A 12,736-nucleotide genomic window follows, 5' to 3' on the forward strand; every position below is an offset into this window, starting at 1 on the left:
GGCCTTACATACTCTTTGTACAAAGTTATTTCTAATTCCCCAAAATTCGGGTAAAGAAAGGAAGTGTCTTTTACTGGGCTTCTGATTTTATTTTGGTCTGATCGTCAAGATCCCCCCCCCCCATTTTACAACACTATGTGACAAGAAAACCTTCTCCCTCACATCCAATCTGAAAAGGATTCCTACATGAACATAAAACAGGAAGGTGGCACTCTTTTTTAAGGAGAGGGGAAGGTAAATAATTATGAAATATACTTTGGAAAAATAACTTGACAAAAAAAAAAAAAAAACTTGGAGAAAGGAAATAGATAGTTAACAATGTTCATGCATTCAAAGTAGGGGGTGTGGCAAATTCCAATCTCACTTTAATTTTTTGCATAAATATTTGAATATGATGTACAAAATTATATAATATGGGATGGCTCAATAAAAAAAAACGGAAGAGCCAGTGATTTACATGAAAATTTCCATGTCTGTTGAGCTATTGAAATTAATTTTTTTTAATTTTCTGGTGCATATTTCAATAAGTGGAATATCTCAGACCCAGTACATGAGTCTTACATGTATTTAAAAGGTATTGATAGGTTCACGGCGCTCGACTCGTTTTCTCGACATACATTATATGTCTGAATCTATTTTAAATGAATGCATTTGATAAGCATAACATGCAGATTAGTTGCTTGTTTCATTCTTACAGTAGAAAATTGAAAAATATTTGACGAGTTTTACTTTGCCTTATACATTACATTTATCAAAGTTATTGTACAAATATTCTGATGTACATAAAATGCAACTATTCTTTTTTTTTTTTACCAAACTTGCACCAATGTTATTTAAAACATAATTACTTCTTATTTTCATTATTAGGTCTTTCGATCTGTCTGTGGAAAGACCTATTGAAATTGTTCTGTTTCTTCTTATTATTTTTCTTCCGCTGATTTTTGGTTTCAAGGTTTTTTGAAAAAGTTTTTTGTTTATCATAAAGGTCATAAAAATCATGAAGAGATTTAACCAACGACTATGAACTATGACCCCTTTCGGAGTTTTTGTCCCTTGCACGAAAAAACCCTGTTATCGTTAATCCCCCGAAACCGAAAATCAGAGAGAACCGGAACCTTCACCAATATCTCTGACTAATTAAGAAGACGCTTCTGTCTATCATTGCGAAAGGATTCATTGAACCCTTGTATCAGTTTTTGCTCCTGAAAGTTTTTAATGTTTACCAGTAATTAAAATAATTTTAGAAAGATTAATCGTAGAGACATGGGAGAAACTCTGAACCTTTGACCTTAAAATTTAGGTCAAGTAGAAGATCAAGTTCATTCAAAATATAAGAAATACAGCTCTTTTTCTATCTCTTTTGTCTTTCTACATATGTTATTCATTTCAATGCATTGCAAATAAGTCCTTTTAAACCAGTCTTAAATTCATTATCTTGAACCGTTAGTCTGAACAATTTCAAAGTTATTCTCCCTTTCATCATAAACCTTGCCATCTCTACTCCTCCCAAATTGAACTCTCTAGAAACACCAAACCTTCACTGATATCTTCAGTTTCTCAAGACAAGATTTCAATTCAATATGAAAGGATCTTACGACCCCTTATGTGAGTTATTGCCATTTTGATGTCTTTTCCTTATCGTTTAACCCTAAAACTTTTTAAGGGATAGTTGTAAAAACATGGGACCAACTGCAATGTGACCGTTGACCTTGAACATATAGTCATGGCCAAAGATTAAGGTCACTTTAAATTCTCTGAAATATTTCTTTTTTCAATCTTTTAAGCTATTTCTGGTTTCATTTTCTTAAAAAATTTCTTTGAGATTTAAATACAAAAATATATATATATATATATAAAATTTACAAAAGGTGGTAAGACCTCTAATTGTTCGGGAACAATCAGTCTACTTGATTTTATTTCTGTTTTGGTTTTTAAATGTTTTCATTCAGTTCGAGTATCCTCTTAGTTATTTACTATTGGAGATGTGCACCATTCGATAGCCAAACCAAAAATTCACTCAAGCGTAACGAGCCCACTTGAGTATATGTCGTGACAATAAGACAAGGTATCTGAAAGTAATATGGCGGAAAACAGCGAATGGGTAAGAAAAGATCAAACAGTGATAGAAATATTTGAGAATTCGTGTATGGAAGGGAATTACCGCCAAAAGTCTATTTATCTTGCTTTTATTCTTATTCTGCCTTCTTCTTTATTCTTTGTTATTATTGTAACTATATGTCACTTTATTGTTTTCATATTCGTCTTTATTACATTTCACTTTGAACTTTTTTCATTCTTCATTTTGTCCTTACTTCTATGTTGCTTTATTCTTGTAAATTCGTTCTTCTTTCTTTTAAATTGATACAGTTACTTTAATAAATAATTATGATCATCTCTATTACAAATGTAAATTCAGTCACGCAAACCATGAATCGCATTCAAAGAAGACGAATACAAGTAGTGTGAATTTAATGCGGCATTATAACGCTAGGTGGCAGGGTGTTCGCTGCGAGTGTTGGTAAAATTAGGTACGCAAACCCGGGCCGAGGTTATTCGAGATTTTTCAAATTTCTGCCTTAATACTTTATCAATCGAACCCAAATTTTCAAATATGTATGTTATAGGTTCAGACATGTACCCGGTGTCGTTCCCACTGAAGGCTGCCTAGATAGTAAGACTTTCCCCGGAAGACTAGCTATATAGTGAGACTTCTCCAGGGGAAAGTCTCACTATATAGTCAGTCTTCCCCCTTCATAGCGAAACTTCCCCCTTTAATTTAGTTTCCGAATATTTTTTTTTATTGTAAAACAGTGTTTTTATACTAACGTTTTCAGTGTTTGGATAAAAATTATCCGTCCTATATGAATGAATAAATAAATATATGAATAAATAATTAAAACATTTTAATAGTGATTTTTATAATTAAAACTTCTTAACCATGCAGATAAACATAGGTAAACTGCACGTTTCTACGGGTAATGACCTCTTTACTGTTAAACTAATTATGTCTTTTTTCTTTGGATAAGAATCGTCTCGGAACAATACTATAATCTGCTGTGCACGATAAATTTTTAATGCGCACTTTTATATTGATTCATTTGAAACTATTCATCTTTTTTTTATATATATATAAGATCATTACCTAAATATGCAATATATACATCGTCGATGTAAATAAAATCGAAACTGACCAAACACGGAAGGGGAAGTCCCACTATGGTCGTTTAGGGCGGAAGGCTCAGTCATCCCCCCCCCCCCCCTCGGAAGGGAGGTCTCAATATATAGCCAGACTTCCGGGGGGAAGACTCACTATGGGGTAAGTCTCACTATATGACACCGGTAGCAGGGGGGGGGGGCTGGCTACTGAAAATGTTCAATGAAAGTCAGGTTGACCCCCTCCCACTTTTTGTTGTATTTGTCAAATAAGGGCCATGTACGTAGTGACGTATGAGTAAAATTTGGTGCTGAAAGAAGTTGGACCCCCTCCCCCCAAATAGAATTTTCGAGTTTGAAGAATTTTTCTCTTTTTTATTTTTTTTTTATTTTGTTTATTTGTTTGTTGTTGTTGTTTTTTTCTTTGGTTTGTTTGTTTGTTGTTGTTGTTGTTGTTTTTTGCTTGCCAAGATTTTTAGGTAAGTTATTTTTTTTCTCTGGCTGCCCCTTTCAGAAACAATGCTACGTCTCTAAGTTTTATCTGTATTCGCTGTAAAAATTGCCAATATTTATATTCATGTATTTATATTTTGAAATCTCAATATTTTAGATTATTTTTGGCGATTTTTGATTTCTGATTTGCTAAGATGGGTAGACAATATCAAGCCTACATTTTACGTATTTTTTGCCAAACGAGACATTGACAAAATAATTTTTTGAGTTATTCTGATGTCAAACACTGTGTGCTTACTAGAGATATTTATTTCTTTATTGAAAAAGTGCCATTTCTATACAAAAAATTAATACACATTTTCATAAAAACTGGGGGAAATTTTTAGTATGCCCCGGTCTTGCCTGGTTCCGGCAAGGCCTACCCATGACGTTCCGCACTACTATGCAGAGCATTATGGGTTGACCGAAACCAGACTATCCCAGCGGTCCCCAGAATCAAGCGACTGCGCATGAACAATTATTATCCTGAAATAAAGAAATGTCAGTTCAGTGGAAGAATATATAGGGGTCCTGAAAAACAACTCAATTTATAAGGGTATACTAGTAATTATCAAAATATTTAATATTTTTTTATATCAATAAAACTGAAATTCAATCATCCAACAAATAACTTGAATAGAGTTACTTATTTTTTTCAGGTGACAGAAAATACACAATTATTTTAGAGTTTTCATCATTGGACCCAGATTTTCTTAAAACGTGTTATTTAAAGAAACAAAAGCACATTTGAAAGAAGAAATGCTTATAAATAGTTAAAATATAATATTTAGCATCGGAATAATTTATAAATTTATTAGCTTTTTGTACAAAAAAAACCCCCACTAAATGTTGATACTGCCTTCCAAAAACTTGGAAATCAAATAATTTTCTTCGAGAAAATCTAAAATATTGGGCATTTCAGGGCAATTTTACCGCGTATACAAATAAACCTATAACTAACATAACTTGAAAACTTGGGTTCGATTGATAAAGTATTAAGGCAGAAAAATCTCGAATAACCTCGGCCCGGGTTTGCGTACCTAATTTTACCAACACTCGCAGCGAACACCCTGCCACCTAGCGTTATAATGCCGCATTAAATTTACACTACTTGTATTCGTCTTCGTTGAATGCGATTCATGGTTTGCGTGACTGAATTAACATTTGTAATAGAGATGATCATAATTATTTATTAAAGAAATTGTATCAATTTAAAAGAAAGAAGAACGAATTTACAAGAATAAAGCAACATAGAAGTGAGGACAAAACGAAGAATGAAAAAAGTTCAAAGTGAAATGTAATAAAGACGAATATGAAAACAATAAAGTGACATATAGTTACAATAATAACAAAGAATAAAGAAGAAGGCAGAATAAGAATAAAAGCAAGATAAATAGACTTTTGGCGGTAATTCCCTTCCATATTCGTGTCAGTTTTTACTTCCAGTGACCGTACTTTTGTTGAAAAGACAAGCTAAAATAATTAAGGACAACTTAATCAATTATTGTTAAATATATGAGGATATGTTCTTTAAAATATGGAGTTCTATTTGTAGATCTATATCGTACTCATGTAACATAGAATGCATTCATTTTTTTTTTTTTTTTATATACATGAACTTCATTTTCAGATGGCTTTATCTAAAATGGATATTCCCCGCACAGCCCAACACTTTTTAGAGTGTAGCATTGAAGAATGTGAAAGAAACTGTGAGTTCTATTGCAACCCTTGTCATCAAAGATTGTGCAAACAATGCAGAGATGAACATCTGAAAAGTCCAGAAAACAAAAAGCATGAAGTGGTGCTTTACCAGCTACGTAAACTACAACTTCCTGTGGAGAAATGCAAGATCCACCCCACTAAAGATGTGGACATGTTCTGTGAAGAATGCCAAGTTCCATTATGTTCCAAATGTGTCACACAGCAAAACCATCTGGGGCATATATTTACTGATCTAGAGACAATTTTTGCAGAAAAATATGCAGCCTTTGAGCAGGAAATCTTTAAAATCCAGGAGTATTTTCTACCCACATCACAAGATTTACAGAAAGAAATTAAAAAAGATTCCTCAGAAATCCAACATATCATGGACAACATCAGAACATCCATGAAGACTAAAGGTGAGTCCCTGAAAAGTCTGGTGGACACAGTCGTATCTGAGAACATGAAGCAGTTAGACCAGATAGAGCATTCACTGTTAGAAGATCTAAACATCCAAGACAAGACCATGGATGATTACATCACTTATCTTAATAACCTTGTCAAAGAGCTCCGCATATGTCTGTTCTCTACAGAACCTCATAAGTTAATGTCTGAGAAGAAGCCAAAGATCCGATCCATACCAGAGACAACAAAACCAGTCATACCAGGATTTACTGCTGGTCAAAACAGCAAAAGTGATGTCACCAAATTACTTGGTAAAATATTTGTTCCCAACACTAAACCAGAGAAGAGAAACCTAAGGCCCATTGAAAGTGTCTACAATAAAGCAATGAAACCTACACACAAACAGATGAAAGATTTAGAAGACAGAAAGAAATCTGACAAGAAACAAACAATGTCTCTATCTGCCTCTGTCACCGTCAGGGAGTTCAGTGTACCAGGTGTTGATCATGCATACCATGTATCACAAGATCAATCAGACAGACTCTGGATCAGTGACGATGATGGTAATCTTGTCCAAACAGATCTACAGGGGAATGTGATACATAACATAAAAACGAATGGTGAATCTGAAGGTTACCACACAGTCACACAGGAAACTGATCTGACCTTTACAGACAAAGACAAGAAAGTCATCAATAGGATAACACAGGATAATAATATCACTGAATTCATTAAAACTGGAGACTGGGCACCACTCAGTATACACTCCTCCCACATCAACGGCGATTTACTGGTGGGTATGCTGAAATTTACAGAGGCTAAAGGACTTTTTAAAATGAGGAGGAATAAAAAGGAAAGTAAAGTCACCAGGTACAACAAGACAGGAAAAGAACTACAGAACATACGGAGGGATAACAAAGGACAGGAACTGTATAGACTACCACACTACATCACAGAGAACATCAATGGAGATATCTGTACATCAGACTATAGAAAGGGAGTAGTGGTGGTGAATAAATCAGGACAACACAGGTTCTCCTACGCAGGTCAGGAGTCAGTGTTCCGTCCCTACGGAATCTGTACTGATGTCCTCGGTCACATCCTTGTGTGTGATCAGTACGATAACACTGTTCACCTCCTTGATCAGGACGGTCAGTTTTTGTCTCTATTACTCACACAAGAACAAGGGGTAAAGTATCCCCGTAGTGTGTGTGTGGATGATGAGAACAATTTCTATGTAGGACAATGGCTTATCAACACACTGACAGTGTACAAGTATCTTCAGTGATTCTTGCTTAGTTGTTTTGTTTCAGTTAACAAAATGCCTCAATGGTTCTTGTAACATTAGTTTATTCAAGATTCAAAGGTCTGGAACAGACATCATGGTTCTCTTGTGAGACATTCTGTGAAAGCTATACAAAATAAAAATACAAAAGAATTCATGTAGCTTCTGATGATAATCAAAAAATTGCAAGAATCAATGTAGATTCACATGTAAACATTAGGCCTACCAAATTATTTTGATACATTCAAAACTTTGATTTAAGATTCTAATGTAAATTCTCATACATATCATCAATAGTTAAACAGCACATAATCAGTTTGTCTAGCTCAATTTTCCACAAATAATTTTACTACGTTTAACATTAAACTGACTTATTAATAGTTTTATAGATTTTAAATCTAAAAATAGCATCAATTGCAAGTTGCATATGCAGCCACAGGTACTTGGGTTTTGGTTTATAAATATGTGTGTACCTTATTGATATGTTAAAAAAGTAAAGGTATGCAGGCTCCGTAATGGCGTCTGCTCAATTCGCTTGTTTACATGGCTTGTTCTTTGAAAATAACGCTGCAACTACCGATCTTTATGCACCGGACGTCTCGGAACACTGATTACTTATTGTAAAAACCCTCACATCTTGCAAATAATTCCTAAAACATGAGTTTTAAACACACTTTCAAACTTTTCGTTAACGTGCCCGGAACTAAGTGCAAATACTAAAAACCGATTCAAAACGACAAATTCCGGCCATTCAGACACTTCAAAATTCTAGAGGCGTTCCGAGAAAACTAAAAATAGTTCTGGGATAATTGCAGTTATATTTAAATTTCCCGGTACGCCTCTGGACTTTTGAAGAGTCTGAATGGCCGGAATTTGTCGTTTTGAATCGGTTTTTAGCATTTGCACTTAGTTCCGGGTACGTTAACGAAAAGTTTGAAAATGTGTTTAAAACTCATGTTTTAGGAATTATTTGCAAGATGTGAGGGTTTTTACAATAAGTAATCAGTGTTCCGAGACGTCCGGTGCATAAAGATCGGTAGTTGCAGCGTTATTTTCAAAGAACAAACCATGTAAACAAGCGAATTGAGCAGACGCCATTACGGAGCCTGCATACCTTTACTTTTTTTTTTACATATCAATAAGGTACATACATATTTATAAACCAAAACCCAAGTACCTGTGTGTGCAGCATATGCAAAATTACTAATATTATGCACAATAAAAGGTTTGCATAGTAAAATATAAACATAACAATCTATTATTCAGACAACTTTCAATGATATAACTTACATGGTTGCCGCTATCTATGACTAAAAATCTTTTCAATGAAAAAATGCTTGTGCATCAACTTCGTGCAGATTACAGGAAAAACAGATATACAAGAGAAAGTAAAACTAAATAAAGACAGACATAAAATTTCCGGATTGATCCGGTGTGGTAACATTACATTTGTCATAAACACATTGAATGTTGTATCAAACTTTAAGCTATCAATGAAGTTAATTGTGTATTAAGCTATCATATTTTATTATTTTATATCAGTTCGTGACTTTAATTGTCACATAAAAATTAGAAAAATGTATTGTATAGAATCACATTTATTTATATTATCCGTGTGTATTGCAAAATTATAACAAAACTATTACAGTAATTTACTATAGATAAGATTCAATATTATATGTTTTATTGGCATAAGCATCATTTTACTCTAAAATATGTAATTGGGAATTAACAAAAAATATCTTAATTAATAGTTAATATTTGAAGAATTAATATTTTATCAATTAAAGCATTTGTAACTAAATTCAACATTGATGTAATATATTAAGACCTCATATTTCAAGCCTTACAGTAATTAAACACAACACAGTGACAATTTGTGTATGAATATTTTATCGGGACAGAGTTATAAGCTACTTCTCTTCACGGATTTGTCTGAATTTAGTTAAAAAATGTTCATGTAGGGTAACAAAATTGGTATTTTATAGAAAAAAAGGTTCTAAATCAAAGAAAGCAAAATATTTTTTGAGTATTCCAAATCCAAAGAAAGAAATTGTATTAAAAAATTACTGGACTGAACTGAATTTACTATATACCCCTTGCAAATGATGTTATGGGAGGGGTATATATGAATAACCTTGTCTGTCTGTCACTGCGTCTGTCCGTCCATGCAATTTTGTCTTAGCTTATCTTTGTAAGGGAGAATTCCTGGAACCAAGGTAATTTTTGCAAGTTCAAGGTCACTGACAGAAAAGGTATAAAATTCTTGTCCGAGCTATAAATTTGTAATTGGGAATCACTGGAAGCTCATACTTAGTACAGAAATTGCATATCCTCTGAGGGTATGCCCTGACCTTGATGTAATATCATTACAGTAGGTTCAAGGTCACTGACAGAAAAGTATAAAATTCTTGTCTGAGCTATAACTTTGTAATAGAGAGTCATTGGAAGCTCATACTTGGTTTAGAAATTGTTCATGACTGAGAGTATGTCATGACCTTGACCCAAGGTCATTCCGGTCAAAGACACTGACCAGTGGCTGTGTCATTTTTTAAGTGAGGTCTTTTTGGCAAGTTCACAGTCACATTTACATTGCTGCAGGGCTATTTATTTTGTGAGCTTGCTCAAAGTACCTCTAGTTAATCTCATCAAAATTTTACATTTGTATACAGAGATATACCTAACATTGGTGACAAATTAAAACAGGCTCTATAGCATACATGAGTATGGAAAGAGATAAATATTACAATTATATATATATATATATATATATATATATATATATATATATATATATATATATATATATATATATATATATATATATATATATATATATATATATATATATATATATATATATATATATATATATATATATATATATATATATATTTTCACTAGATGACGTGGAGCATGTTTCAGCAGACCCCTAGAAACGCCTTTATTTCCTCAGTATAGTCTTATGCAGTGGTTTTAATATGGATTTTTTCATTTAGATGCTGGTTCCCCCTCCACCTTTTGTTGCTGTAAGGTAAAACACTGGCAAATTCAAGAAGTGAGTTGAAGTTCAAGGGAAAGGTCAACGTCAAAAATGTTGATGCAGTTAAATCATTCTAATCAATATATATCAGCATATACGGTATCTTGAACAGTTTCTTTGAAACTGAGGTAAAAAAAATGTGACGGAAGGATGGAGAGAAGAAGGAAAGAAGACGGACATGCCAAATACTATTCGGCTGATTACTTTTGGTATAAACTTTTTTGGTTTCCTTACTTTTTTGCAATTAGTTTTTGAATGATCTCGATACGCTAAATAAAATACCCAAGTATATCAAATTCACTAACAACTACAATAATTTTCGCTGTATATGAATTCATGATTTTCTTTTCCTTTACCTTTTATCAATAGTTTTGATTTGGTAATGCTAATCTATATTCCAATCTCTACAATACCGGGTATTTGAATATTTTAAGGCGAAATCGTTTCATTGAAGACTGAGTCATGATTACATATAGACATATAACTATCTACATGTTTGCAAGCATCCTTAGGTAGTGCAGATTCAAATATTTCGGCGAATAAGGTTTGGATAACGCTAAAACAGACATTTAATTATATAAGAAATTAGAATTCTTTTCATGAGTGGCAGGTCCACAATAAATCATATTTAATTTAATTTGTTTATGCAGAACATTTCAAAAGTCGTTTGGGTTCAAGTTCTTTCATTTTATGAACCTGGGCTTAAATTATTAGTCACATTAATGATAGTGAAGCATCCGCATGTTGTGCAGATTCATGTTTGAAAAGGACCCCTTGAAGCTAGGGTGGGCCATGGTATGGGATCAAAACGTGTATGGGAATCAATAGGAAAACGAATCTGAAGAAGAACAGTCTACGCAGATGAGCGATGTGTCCCATTGGCCTTTTTTACGCCCTATGTAAAATTTTGCTACCTTTTCGTGGTCAGCAATAGTCCTGGTGCCTATAATTTCAACAAAAAATCTTTATAACTTTGAGGATGCTCACACATACATTTTCTCAACTTGTGTGTGTGTGTGGGGGGGGGGGTGCGTGTGTGTGTGTGTGTGTGTGTGAGTGTGTGTGTGCGTGTGTGTGTGTGTGTGTAAATTTTGAAATCCAGAACCTTGTTGCAAAATTGTCTTAAAAAGTTATTGTGAAAAAATTCCAAAAATTTTGCCTACCAACGATTTTTATATTTAAAAAAAATCAATTTTTAACAGTAGATAGTACAGAACATATTTCTTTTTTTTTTTCCTCGGTATAAGTAATCTGTTTTTATAAAAAGAGTGAAAGGGTAACAAACACTGCAGATGACCGACACACTTTATTAAAGGAAACTTTAAGTATTTACTAATAAAAATGTATTTTTGACTTTGAGAAAATTGTATCATACATGCATTAAAATGTTCAAATTAAATTTATCTAGATTTCAACATGAGTACTTGTCATATATCTGTAGGAAAAAATATTCAAAGCCAATAAAGATTAGTGAAAAAAAGTCAATGTTGTTTACTCCCATTTGGAAAAATCAATCGCCTGTTTTGAATTTTTCGACAAAAAATTCAAAACAAGCGAGTTTATTGGTCTGTAGAGACGATATAAAGGGTTGGGAGGTGGATGAAATATACAAGTTGGTTAAAGAACGTGTCTACAATTAAGTAGTGAAATGTAGTTGATTGACCAATGTTGGAAAGTGGAGAAATTCTCCAAAACAGTGCACAGAAAATCTTGCACCATAAATTACACCTTATTTGCATTAAGGGATCTGTAGTGTTATGGTCCAAGACTAATATATAAATCCATAATGCTACAGTTCTGCAGCTACCTTGGTATAAGTTATCTCTTGTAAATTCCATCCTCAAGTCACACACAGAAAACAAAACAGGATATAGATGTGGCACATTTTAATTTCGACAAACTGTGAAATATATAATGACAATGATAAATAAATGTTCAACTAAATAGAAACAAATAATAATCGTACAATCAATGGATACATGGACGGACATTGTCTTGATCGACACTATACACCAGACAAATTCTGATGTAAGGGTGGGGGGATACAACCTAGGAAATTTAATTCTCTACAGAGAAGTGCAAAATTGAATTTTATTTGATTGAAAACTAAATTTATTCAATTATAAAATAATGATGAACATATAAGTTAAAACTCTTTTCCCTTTTTTTCATTTTTGCCTCAGGATATATTCAATGAAATAAATACCACAAATATACACGATACTTTAAGTTTGCCTAAAGAAGAGTTTCACTGAAACAAACAATGTTAAATTCAAGCACTTGCTTCTTGGTTACAGCTTAATATTTTTGGATTGAAAAATTTGTAAATTTGAAGATCATTGAAAGGAAAAGTTACAAAATAAAAAAAGAATCCTCTTCCCCTTTGTTATGGATTATTGGGATATTTTGCTTATATACATGTAATTCAAAATTAAATAAAGATAGCAAACTCAATGCTAACAATGTACAAAGACACGGCACAAGTTCCTGGCAAATTAAACAAAACTTTAAAGTTAAAAGTTCTGCATTATAAAGTTGGTACAAAATATTGTCATTATAAAGACAATACAGATAATTTCTGTAAATGTTGATTCCCGTTTTTTAAAATCTGGCAGGCAATAAAGCAAAACCTAACAAAAATATGAAAATAACAAATC

The 12,736-nt window shown here is 32.9% G+C and overlaps 1 protein-coding gene across 1 annotated transcript; it reads left to right on the forward strand.

Moving 5' to 3' along the window:
- Positions 1 to 5,270: 5,270 nt before the first annotated feature.
- On the forward strand, positions 5,271 to 7,039 carry LOC133176584 (uncharacterized). Its single transcript, XM_061311698.1, has one exon. The coding sequence runs from the start codon at positions 5,276 to 5,278 to the stop codon at positions 7,037 to 7,039; it is 1,764 nt and encodes a 587-aa protein (XP_061167682.1). The 5' UTR covers positions 5,271 to 5,275.
- Positions 7,040 to 12,736: the final 5,697 nt, after the last annotated feature.

Source organism: Saccostrea echinata, unplaced genomic scaffold (genome assembly GCF_033153115.1).
Source record: "Saccostrea echinata isolate AGI-Se365-2 ecotype Australia unplaced genomic scaffold, CSIRO_AGI_Sech_v1 ptg000077l, whole genome shotgun sequence".
NCBI classification, from domain to species: domain Eukaryota; kingdom Metazoa; phylum Mollusca; class Bivalvia; order Ostreida; family Ostreidae; genus Saccostrea; species Saccostrea echinata.

Excerpts from the sequence above, each read along its gene's own strand:
- LOC133176584 (XM_061311698.1), top strand. The coding sequence starts at position 5,276 with ATGGCTTTATCTAAAATGGATATTCCCCGCACAGCCCAACACTTTTTA.